The sequence below is a fragment of the Anser brachyrhynchus genome (assembly GCF_964034855.1).
Source record: "Anser brachyrhynchus genome assembly, chromosome: 11".
NCBI lineage: Eukaryota > Metazoa > Chordata > Aves > Anseriformes > Anatidae > Anser > Anser brachyrhynchus.
The window spans coordinates 21,990,833-22,002,680 of record NC_137706.1 but is presented as its reverse complement, the minus strand read 5'-3'; the positions used below and the strand labels follow the sequence as shown (position 1 = coordinate 22,002,680).

General features: G+C 48.6%; 1 protein-coding gene across 1 annotated transcript; it reads left to right on the top strand.

Moving 5' to 3' along the window:
* The first annotated feature begins 1,435 nt into the window (after positions 1 to 1,435).
* WDR76 (WD repeat domain 76) lies at positions 1,436 to 11,204 on the top strand. The gene is made up of 13 exons (XM_080551587.1): positions 1,436 to 1,590; positions 1,696 to 2,007; positions 2,680 to 2,772; positions 3,761 to 3,816; positions 4,659 to 4,782; positions 5,109 to 5,210; positions 5,313 to 5,356; positions 5,442 to 5,595; positions 7,246 to 7,398; positions 8,323 to 8,537; positions 9,091 to 9,243; positions 9,971 to 10,024; positions 10,827 to 11,204. Exons 1-13 carry the CDS (start codon positions 1,522 to 1,524, stop codon positions 11,083 to 11,085), a joined length of 1,788 nt encoding a protein of 595 aa, XP_080407713.1. The 5' UTR covers positions 1,436 to 1,521; the 3' UTR covers positions 11,086 to 11,204.
* The last annotated feature ends 644 nt before the right edge of the window (positions 11,205 to 11,848 follow it).

Here is an 11,848-nt window from a genome sequence, read left to right as displayed (position 1 = left end):
TGGAACGGTGAATCCCAGAGATGTGGTTGCCTCTGTTCTTCTCCCTTGCTAGATGTCTAAGTAATTCAGAGCTACATAACAGAGGAGTTCTGAAAATTTAAGTCTTGGGATGTTAACCTGACATAAAATATGATTAACAGTTGTAAGCTTCCTTTTTTTTCCCCCCAGATACTGGGGCTCGAATGTCTGCTGAAGCGCCAGGTGCTGTCCTAGATGTGCTCTTTTAGTCATCCTGTTTGTTTGTTTTTACAGTGTGGAGCTGTGTGATCACCATGGCTGTGATAAGGGCATTTGATATGCCCTTCTTTTACCTTCCTGCCTTACATAAGGCAGCCCTGATAAGTTCAGGAGGAGTTTAGATGTGTATCTGTTTCTACATGTGCATTTCTATGACATGCCTGACACTGCAGGGGCAGAACCAACTGTTTTTTTGCTTGACTGCAGCAAAGGATTCCATCAGCTGTTGCTGAGCAAGGAATCTGATAGCAAGTACTTTATATAACCCATCCTGTGAGTCTGAAGTGTGCTCAAGGCTGTTTCAATTAACCTCACTGTTAAAAAAAAAAAAGTACACTTTTTCTATCCTGAACATGTCAAGCTGCAGCATAAAGCTGCAGAGTATAATTAATCACTTCTCTTTGCTGTCCAGCAAAGATTCTGATCTCATGCATCAGTCCTGGGCCACCAAGTGCTAGGTGCCCGTGTGGACTGAGTCACAGAACAGCACAGGTTGGAAGGGACCTTAGAGGTTATCTCATTGCAACCCCCCTGCCCTGCGTGGACAGAGATACCACCCACTGGGTCAGGTCACCCATCCAACCTGGCCCTGAACGCCTCCAGGGACGGGGCATCCACAACCTCTCTGGGCAGCCTGTTCCAGTGCCTCACCACCCTCTGAGTGAAGAATTTCCTCCTAACCTCTAATCTAAATTTCCCCCCGTTTTTTGTTTTTTTTTTTTTAAACATTCCACCTTGTCCTCTCATTATATGACTGTGCAAAAAGTTGCTCTCTTTTTTTTTCAGAGCCACTTTCAGGTACCGTAAGGCTGCTGTAAGGCCTCCTTGGTTGTCTCCTCCAGCCTCACCAGCCCCATCTCCCTCAGCCATCCACCCAGGAGAGGCGCTCCAGCCTCTGATCGTCTCCGTGACCCCCCCTCCGACGTCCCCACACCCTCCTTGTGCCGGGGTCCCCGCGCCTGCCCGCAGCGCTCCCGCCGGGGCCTCGGGAGGAAGGCAGAGCGGGCTTCCCGCGGCCCAGCCGCGCCACCTTCCCCTCGGCCGTGTCGAACCTCGGTCTGTTCCCCGCCCTGCCCGGCTCCCTCTGGATGACATCCCTCCCTCCCGGTGCGCCCGGAGCCCTGCTCGAGCCCCCCGCTGCTCGTGGAAGAACCCCACACGCGCCGGGGGCCGCCCCTCACGGGGCGGGAGGCGGGAGGCGGGAAGCGGCGGCCTCGCCGCCGCTTCCCGCCTCCCGCCTCCCGCCCCGTGAGGGGCGGCCCCCGGCCTCAGCTCGGCCCAGCCATGGCGCTCTCAGAGCCCGGCTCGGCGGTTCCCGAGGAGCTATCGCCGCTCAGCCGGCAGCGGGAGCAGGTCCGGGGCTGGGGGGTGCCGGGGGGGGGCGGCTCGGGCGCCGTGAGGAGGGCGGCCGGCGGCTGGCGGCGGGGCCCGCTCACCGTTCCCCGTTCGTCCCCTCAGGAGCGCACCCCCACCGGCGGCGCCGAGCCGCGGCGAGGCCCGGAGCAGGGCGAGCGCCGAGCGGGGCCGGGGAGGCAGCTGCGGGTGCTGCTCACGCCGCTCTCCGTGGCGGGCCGGCGGATGCCCCAGAAGCGGCTGCTGGGCGCCTACGGCGGGGAGGAGGCGGCGGGGAAGAGGCTCCGCGCCGAGCCCCCCGGGACGCCCCCCGGCAGCCCGCCCAGCCCGGCCCCCGCCGCCTCCCCCGCCGGCAGCGGCTCGGAGGGCGGCTGGGACGCGGAGAGCGACGGCAGCGACGGCGGAGGAGCGGCGCAGGTGAGCGGCGGGCGCCCCGCGGGGCCCGGGAAGGCGAAGCCGGGGGCGTTTCGCCGCGTTGCGGGATCGTTTTCCCTCTTCGGACCTCGGCAGACCGCGTTTTACCCCTTCGGAACGTCTGAGGGGTGAGAGAGGTCCCGCTGCCGGCCGCAGGCTGTGCAGCCCGGTGCCAAAACCACCAGCGCCTTCCCGTGGGCCATAACCACCGCCCGGGGAGCTCTGTGGCCGGGTAGAGATGAGATACAAAAGTTTTGTCAGCGCTCGTTCGTGTTTAAATCACCGTTTCAATTTGCCCGGGCCGCCTCTTCCTCTAAAAGACAAAGCGGAGCAGAGCTGTGTTCTGTTCAGGCGCCGCATTGGCCGTGTTGCTAAGTCGTAAGTTGCGTGTTGTTTCGCTCCGGTTCTGGTTCGGTTGTAGGAAGATTGTGATGAGCGGGCCCTCTTGCAGAATCGATGCTAGCAGTCGGCGTTGTAACACGTGCTAGTACCTCTATAGGCTGGCATTGGTAGGGGATCACCCCAGTTAGTGTGCCTTTTGTTTGTTTAAAAGTACATCAAACCACTTCTGCACAGTCCAGACAACCAACTTAGAGGCTCACGGCCCAGAAGCCTGGGCCGCCTCTGGCGTGCCATGTAACTATGCTGAGGTCTGTCTCGCTTTTCTTTTTGTAGGATGGATACCCGCAGTTATCAGCTTATGAAAGGAAGAGACTAAAGAACATTACAGAAAACGCGAAATTCTTCGCTGCCTTAAAGCTGCACGAGGTTTGTGTAGATCCTGCCTAGTGCCGCTGTGCTCCCTCCCGACCGTAAGGACGCTCATGCCCCAAGAAGCAGCCTGCCGCCCCTGTCGTTGTGAAACCCTGCCCTGATAGCACCAGGGGCATCAGGAGAGGGCATCAGCACTGCCCTGACTGGATTAAACGTTGGCACTTTGTGTTGCTAGTTTGCTCCCTCCAAGGGGGGGAGGCAGTTAGGTGACATTACGGAAAGCTGGGTGAGCAAAATCCCCTTGGTGCCCTGTTCCCAGCAGGGCCAGGTGAGCACCAGCCTGGGGGCAGTCGAGCACACTGCTGCAGCTGGGCCTGTCTGGGAGGCAGTGAGACTCCTTCCTTACCACTAAGACTGCAGCTTGAGTAAAAATAACTCCTTTTCTTCCAGTTACCCTCAGAGAGGTCAGCAAAGGCAGGTCACAGCGCTGCCTGCAGGACGAAGGCCAGAGCCATCAGCTAGGGTGGCCCTGGCCGTGGGTGCCCAGCCCCAGCAGCGCCTGGAACCGCGCGCGCCAGGGGTCGTGCTGCTGGGCTGCAGGCGTGGAGGGGCAGCGGTCCTGCCGGCGGGCTGGACGTGGCTAAGCTTTCCTGCGGTCTGAATGAACTGAATGCACATCTTCAAAACGTGATGACGAAAACCTTGTGAACCTAGGCCTGTGTGGTTCCGTTTTCTGCTTTAAATGTCTTTCTGTGTCTGGTGCACAACATTTGGAATAATCTCATTGTTTTGGGAGGAAACGGCTACAGAATGTTCAGGCTCTGCTGTGCCCCGTTGCACCGTTCACAGAAATGGGGGAATTCTTGCGGGTACGCGGAAGACCAGTGCAAAGCAGGAAAAACAGTCTGATATTTAACAGTCCCTTGTTGTTACTGTTATGAGCAATTACAATATAGTTTACTGCAGCCTTGCAGCCTTTATACAGGTTGACCTTTTATGCTTGTTAGATATATTTTTAATCTTCTTTTTTTTTCTTTTTAAGTCAGCTGCAAGACTTCACAAAATTGCAACTAAAAGACAATCTAATGTCACTAAAAGGTAAAACAACTGCGTATGAGACTCGTATCATTGTTCCTTCATTGAGTTTTAACTGTTTTAGCGCTACCACCTGCACTTAGCAGATACCAGCAAGAGGGAGAGCTAATGATGAGTCACTCTCCAAAGCTGAATCTGCATAACTGATTATCCTAGGCTGTATGAATTTGTAGATGGGTAGCTCCTCTAGCTAGTGGCTCTCCTCTGCCATCCTATGGAAAGAAAATGCTAGTATGAATACCCTTTTCATCAAATTACAGAACTTGCTATTTTTATGAAATTTGTATTAAGGTAATTTAAGTGTTGGTTTTTTTTTTCCACTTGTGATATTTCTGCATGATGGCTAAAGAAATAAATGTTACATGATGAGAACAAATGATGGGAAAGGGCATGGGAAAGAAAGGGTTTGGGGGGAGAAACAGATGCAAGGGATAGGATAAGCAATTGTTGAAGAAAAGACATTTGGCAGTGCCAAAGCAGTGTTAGGCAAAGCCGAAAAATGAGCTGAAATGCAAAAGAGAGTCAGATAAGCAAGGAAAGGAGAGAAAAAGGTGACTAGATCAATGAGTGGAAGGACGAATTATAAATGAGGGTGGGGAAGAAAAGCAACAGTGGCAGGATGTATTACACGGGAAACATAAATGTCATCAGTATATATGCATTGCTAACTGCTCTTTTTGTTGCTGCATCGCTGAAAGAAAAAGTAATCGCAATGCTCCTAAAGTCGATCAGAACACTGCGGTGTCAGAGCTGCAGATAAGAACCTATTCCGTAGCGATTTACTTAAATGCTGAGGGCTTACGTTATCTAACTGTGTTAATTTTGAAATGTTTTACTTGTTGTAGACCTAAGTCTAAGAAGGCGGAAGATGAAACAGTACGGCGAAGATCTATGCGCCTGCAAAAAGTAGAGCCGTCAGGAGCCCCAGTGCTGGAGCTGCCTGCCCAGCCGGGAGCAGAGGAGGAATATGTAAGATGGGGACGGGTTAGAGAAGCCTGTGCATATGCACAGAAGCATTACAAAAAAGGTGCTATAGTGAAGTAGATTCATAACACTTGCCATTGCTAAGCTTATTGTAAAAACCTTCAGACGTTCGGGAGGGTGTGTTAGTGTCAATAACGAAGTAAATTCTTGAGGTAAAATCTTTTTTTTTTTTTGAAATGTTCTTTTTTGAAATGTTTCTTGTATTAGAGTGGATGTGTTCTCAGAATATCTGGTGTGCAGAAAATAACACTTCACCTTATTCGTAGTTTTAGTTGATTTGAGTTACGAAAATTGCTAATGTCATTCCACAGCCTCAGGTTCCAGCCGGACCTCTGCCAATGGTTCCAGAAAATCAGGTGGAGAACAGCAAATTGACAGAGGATTTACTGGCTACATGGATGAAAATAAGCGAGGTATTGCTAGCTATAATTAGTGATTTTTAGATTACATAAATTAATTTGGCTTTGAAGTAGTCTAATTCTGATATTATAATTTCTTTTCCTTTCAATCTGTAGACGAAACCCAATGATACCGAAAAGCACACGTGTGACATGAAGAGGTAATCTGAAGGCAGCAGCTAAAAACTGGGTCTCGTCTAGTTCTTTCTTCTCTTTCACAGCTCATATTTTAATGATATTCTCTAGATACCAATACAGCCTGAACAGTATGGTCCTCAGCGAAGATAATGTCAAGAAGGTTGTGAAAAATCGAGTATGTTCCGTGGCCATCCATCCTTCTGAAAGCATCATCTTTGTGGCAGCTGGAGACAAGTACGGGCAGATCGGCCTCTGGAACGTCGTAAGTCCTCTGCGTGCTCCTCGCCTGGCAGAAGTGTCTGTGGCAGGCTGGGCGCGGGTGGGGCACAGGCTGGAGCGTCCTTTTCTTGGCTTGAAAAGGTGTTTTGTACTCGTTATTTTTTGCGGATAACACCAGGGTGTCTGTTAATTTGAGGCTCACTGGAGTTGTTCGAAAAGTCTGGTCCTTCGCAAGCCCTGGTTTTGTGGGAAGAAACTGGTAATTTTAGGGAGGAGAGAGGAAGAAAATGGATCGCTAGCTGAAACCCAGTGAGGGTTAAAATTACAATTCACAGCTGAAAGATTCGGGATCTAGTTACAGTACCCCGTTAGCAATACCATAATTAGGTTTTGGATAGTGAGGGTAGATGGATGCTCAAGTATTTGGGTTTTTATATAAATTTTGGGTAGATGCAGTGAGTCGCTGTGTTTCCAGATAGCAGAAATAAAAGTGGCTGTACTAGTATATGCTGACACATGTTTACATACATTGCCTCTGAAAAATAGCTTAGCATTTGGGAATTTGAAAACTGCTGAGGGCTTTGCAGATAGCCTCATTATGGATTTTGAAGTGCCTTAATTACTCCTGCAGCAAGAATCTTTGTTCATGCCCATGACTTACACCTTTCTAGCCTCCCTCCCACCCTCTTCTCTGATCCCACGTCATCTAAACTAGCTGCTTGACGTTTGCACACATACAGATTTTCTTTTCGTTGTTTGCAATGCTATTAACCTTTTCTGTGGAGTTTCTCTTGAGTCATTTCAACTTTGACAGATTCGGGAAATTGATTGACTAGCTTCAGCTATGAGACTCGGCTCAATTGTGAAGATTTTTAAAGTGCAGCATAGAAAGCTGAGACTGCAGAGCTGCTGCAGCTTCCTATTGAGAAGCATGATCTGGTTGAGGTTTCTGAATGCCACAGGCTTTCTTTGTGACCTTGCAAAGACATTTCACGTGGAAGCCTAGAAATGTTAAAATTACTGTCTTCCCTCGTGATTTCCTTTTTTCTTTTTTTTTTTTCCCCTTCATGAAGGGAGTTGCACTTTACCAAGTTGGGAGTAGTCTTTGTGGAATGACTTGTTCCAAAATGAGCGCTTGGTTTCTTCTAAATTATCGGAGCTGGAAGGATACCAAGGTTTGAAGAGAAGATACAGGAGATGGTGCTTTACGTTCAGTTTGGGTGAATGTAGTTTAGCTTGAGCTGTAAGCAACTTAGCACGTCCATGTTCTGCTGTTAAAAGCATATGCATGTATCAGCATACTCAGCAAGGGGTTCAGTGGTAACTTGGCGCTCTTTTGAGTTAAATTACTTATATAGTGGTGAAAATGGTACTGGAGGGAGGCCCAAGCCTGTCAGCAGTGTGCTGAACAGTGCACGTGAGGACAGTTCCCTCTTCCTTGCTAAGCTGAAACTCCCTCGGTCCCAGTGAGACGTTAGCCTGGGCAAGCTGTGCCCCAAAGCAGCCTGGCTGCCTTGCTGCCTGCACTGTGCCTCCCCTCACCAAGCACCTGCTGCCTCCTCCGTACAGCTATTCAGGGAAGACAGCGTTTGAAAGAGAGACTTCACTCTGAAAGTCGTGGTAATTAATAGGAAGAATGAATTAATGGAAATAATGATCTGTACGTGTCCGTCGACTCGCTTTTGTTTTTCAGGACTGTAAGACTGAAGAAGGAGCACATGTCTTCATTCCACACAACTACTCGGTCAACTGCATGCACTTCTCTCCATCTAACCCTGCTCATTTGCTGTCCCTAAGCCACGATGTTCTGCGATGCGGTGACGTGACTAGGGCGATCTTTGATGAGGTGAGGGCTCCCTCGCTTGTGCTGCAGACTCCGTAGAAATCTCGTAGTGTGTGCTGCCAAGTTTTAGTGTCATTGCACCCGAGTTACTGTTTGATGGTTGCTAGCATGAAATTTTAACTTTCAATTTCCACAAGGGCACGTGAAGGAACCTTTAATTACCATGGAAGTATGGAGATGCTTCCCAGTCAATAAGACTTGGTAACAAGTTGGTCACTCCCAACTTGTGGGTGAGGCAGTTGCAATTTTATATTGAATTTAGTTTCCTACCTCCTTACTTAGGCAGTATGCGCCTCTTTCCAAAACCAGTACTGTTTAGAGGTAGGAAATGGGTGGTTTAAAGAATCTCGTGATACCTCAGGGAGTAGTGCTGCCATTGGGAATGCAGCTGTCAACGGGGAGAGTGTCTGCACACCCAGCCAGAGCTGGAACGTGGAAAGCTCCTGCAGTGTTATTGTACTTGGGGCTAATCGCTGCTTTGAGGGGAAGCTGCTGTGCAATAGGATGGCTTGGCGTCCCGACTCATCTCCCAACTTACGGGAAGCCTAATTCACGTGTCCGCACACGATGAAAAGGTTTCTGCAGCACTGGAGAAGGGAGCGCAATCATTAGTCCTCGCTCACGATAACAGTTGTTGGATTACAGGAACACAGAGGCAATAGGGTCTTGTGAGAGTTTTAACAGAGAATTCACAACATGCTGTTGTCAGGTTGGTCTGGATGGCTAATTATATACGCTGTAATAAGGATACTAGTTTGACAGAAAGGTTACCTAAATGGATAGCTAAGGCTGGAGTCATCAAATTAGGCAGTTGTCTTTAGTATTTTTAGTATATTTAAAAAGCAAAAATGCCCACAGTGTTTTGGGTATTGTGAATGTGTATTTAGTTGAATAATTTCAGTTTCATTTGACCTTTTCTATATGCAGATATGCAGAAGTGAAGGAAGCTTATCCTCCTTTGATTTTTTGGAAGATAACGCCTCCACTGCAATAGTAGGGTACTGGGACGGCAGCGTCGCTGTTGTGGACAGACGGACCCCAGGAACATCTTTAGAGCTTTCTGCTAACATTGGCTTCAAAATAACGAGGACAGTCCACGTTCACCCAGTGAATAAACAGTATTTCGTTGCTGCTGGCTCAGTGTATGTAGCTCAACATGAACTGCAGTTATTGTGTATATGAAATGTTCCCTTTGCATCGGTGTTTGACGTCAGCTATAAGTGGCAGGTTTGGAGAGTGGGACCAGCTGTTGGGGAGGGAGGCAGGTTCTCAGTCTCAGTACATAGTTCGTTTTTTTGTGTGTTGTTTTCTTAAAAAAAAAAAAAATTTTTTAGTTCTTAGCAGAGTTTAAAACTTAATATAATTTGACTTATCTTCACCTTTCAAATAGGCTTTGGAGTCGCTGTGTTTTGGTGGTTTGTTGTTGTTTTTTTGTTTGTTTTGTTTCTGTTTTTTTGAGAGATCCCAGTGGAGAGGTGTTTTACTGTGCCGTTCATTTGGGGTGGTTTTGGTGCTCACAAAATCCTGTAGAGCCACTCGCTGTTGTAGTTGTTGATATGCATTGCTGAAGTAGTTCTAAGCACAGTTCAGGTAAAATGTGTGGCAGTCTTTTGAGGCTTTTTTTGGTAAATGGAAAATAAAACCACTGGTTATTTAACTGCCACCTGGTAAAGTGCTCTGTGTGGTGTGTTACAGGGATGTTCGTATTTATGATGTTCGATACCTGAAGTCTGATGGGAACAAGCCTGTGAGCTCTCTTAATGGACACACAAAAAGCGTTGCTTCTGCATACTTCTCACCTGTAACTGGCAACAGAGTCGTGACAGTGTGTGCTGATGATAAACTGAGGTAAGACTGTGTGGGAAAGAATAAACATTATGGAGAATACCAGTCGATAGAGTTTGTTGTTTCCTGCCTTCGTTACCTGTCTTTGAGAGTTGATTTGGTTTTCTTGTGTAGGCATTTTTAATGCTGCATGATTTTTAATTTTTTAATTTTTTTTATTTTCCTGAAGAATATTTAACAATGAACCGGAAAACCTACAGGTGCTGCTAGTCTTCACTCAGCAGTTTGCTGAACTTGCCCCAGGCCGCTGGGGATCCTAAAGATTTACAGGGGGTGAAGGAGAGCCCAGGATTGCTGTTGATGGTTTCTCAGTCAATCGAGCTCACACCTGGCTGAGGAAGTCCTGACACTGGAAGCTGTTAACAGTGTCTGTGTTTCCCTTCTCTTGCATTTTTTTCCCTGGGCATCCTTTTTGTGCAGTGACTAAATAGACAAGATGCTGGGCTAGAGAAACCTTTCATTTGTTGTAGCAAGCCTCTTTTCTACCTTTCTAATGACTTTGAGAAGGGATGACCTTCAATTCTAGCTAAAAGCAAATCCATTTTAGAAGTATTTGAAAATCGCAGTTGGGACGTTAGCGCTCGTACCCCAGCTGGACGGCTGTGTTCTTTGTCGCTGTACTCCAGTCTTGCCTGGTCTGGGCCGAGCTGATCCGTGCAAAGTGCTTTATGGGGAAAGGGCTGCCTTTTTTAACACGTTCCTCTTACTAACACACTAATTCATTTTAAAGGGTCTACGACACCAGCTCTTTGTCGTCTACTGTTGCAGTTCTCAGCACTGTCAGGTAAGCTGAACGCGTGGGGCTGAAGAGTTGGCCCTCAGCAGCAGCTGTGGGAGTGCAGCGGGAGGCTGCAGCGCGGTGCACTTAGCTGCTGCTGCAGGGGCACGGCCGCGGAGCTCTCCTGGCCTGAGAACTTGCCCTGGTCCCCTGGGTCGCCTGCGGTGGCTTTGTTCGTAAGGCAAGGCTGGAACACAGCCTGCCCTTGAGTCCGTGAAGTCTGCAGGAAAGCTTTAATGTCTGCTGTGTACCGGGAGCAGACCTTTTTGTGACTTCTGAAATGTTTTGTTTCAGAATGCTTTTTCTTTATGCGGTTTTTGTTGTTTGTTTGTTTTATTTGTTGTTTTTGGTTTTAATATCAAAGGTTACTTCTTAACGGTGAGGAACATGTTCCTGAGTAGAGTCTCAACACTTGCAGAATAGGTTTGTTCTCCGGAAGGAAGAATTGTCAGGCTTGCCTCACTAGGGCACTGGTCAGTGACTGGCCTGAAAATTCTTAATTTGCAGTTTATCAAGAGGCTTGATGCATTGTTAGCCAACTTTCCCTACAATGTGCAGCTGTAAGTCTAACTGCTCGGACAAATAATCATTCGTGTCAAAGTATCGCTTGGTTTCTCTTGCTCCCTTATGTTTCTTTGTCATGTCCCACCCGTCACAGGACAGCGATGCCCTGAATGGATCTGTGCAGTGTTTGAAAGTGGTGCTGGCTGAGGAGGCAGGGGAGATGGTTTGAGCAAATATGATGTAAATGATGGTACTGAATTCAATAAGAATATTTCTCTCTTTCTTCCTATTTGTTTCTCTGAAGGCATAACAATAACACAGGACGCTGGTTAACTAGGTTCAGAGCGATATGGGACCCCAAACAAGAAGACTGCTTTGTGGTGGGCAGTATGGCACGGCCGAGACAGATAGAAGTCTACCAAGATACTGGAAAATTGTTGCACTCTTTTTATAACGTTGATTACTTGGGCTCGGTGTGCTCCATTAATGTTGTCCATCCCAGTAGGAACATCTTAGTGGGCGGCAACTCCAGTGGTCGCCTTCATGTGTTCAAAGAACAATAAATGCTTTTTTTTTTTTTTGCATGATATGTTTAATTTTTATTAAGCAATTCTTAAGCTAATTGCATTCTCTCAGGACAAAAGTGTATTTTTAAAAGCTCTAAAATAAATTTTCTAAACTAGCTTTGGCATTCCCTTCTTTAATTAAAAACAAAAACTAATCCTACTACTGCAGTCAATTACAGTGGTTTGTACCAAAACGTGTTTTTCCTCAATACTTAGGTCATATTTAAAAAAAAGAAAAAAACACTTGCTAAGTGTATGAGACACTGCTTAATGATTTTCGTTAAAGAACTTGCAGCGTTCGCTCGTGTGCTGTTCCCACCACAAGGCTGGCACGCCTGCAGTGAAACCCATAAGGAAGCTGCCCGGTGCCTCCTGGTGTCCCTCCTGCAGGGGGCAGGGGGAAGGTCCCTCGGCTGCCACCACGGTGACCAGACACAGAAGCCCCTGGGCGATGAGCCCCGAGGTGGGCGCGGAAGCGGAGCTGTGCTCCTGGGCTATGGGGTGCAGGGCGCTGGCCCCGAGCTCCCCTTCCTGCACCGGGAAGTGCTCCACCTTCAACGAGCTGCCCTTTCACGTGCCACGTGTGGCCAACACCAAACGCAAAACACGGGTGAGAGGCTGCTGGGCTAGTACGGCCGTGCTGCGTGCCAGCCCTGCGCTGATGCAGCTCCTGAGGGCGAGAGCCTGCCAGCCCCTCGCTTCGTGGCGCCGGCTTTTGGCTCTCCCTGGGTTGCCCTGAGCCCCGGCGGCCGGCCCGGGC

Coding starts and splice junctions, on each gene's coding strand:
- WDR76 (XM_080551587.1), top strand. CDS start 1,522: ATGGCGCTCTCAGAGCCCGGCTCGGCGGTTCCCGAGGAGCTATCGCCG. Junction 3,817..4,658: donor CAATCTAATGTCACTAAAAG/GTAAAACAACTG, acceptor TACTTGTTGTAG/ACCTAAGTCTAAGAAGGCGG. Junction 5,596..7,245: donor AGATCGGCCTCTGGAACGTC/GTAAGTCCTCTG, acceptor TTTGTTTTTCAG/GACTGTAAGACTGAAGAAGG.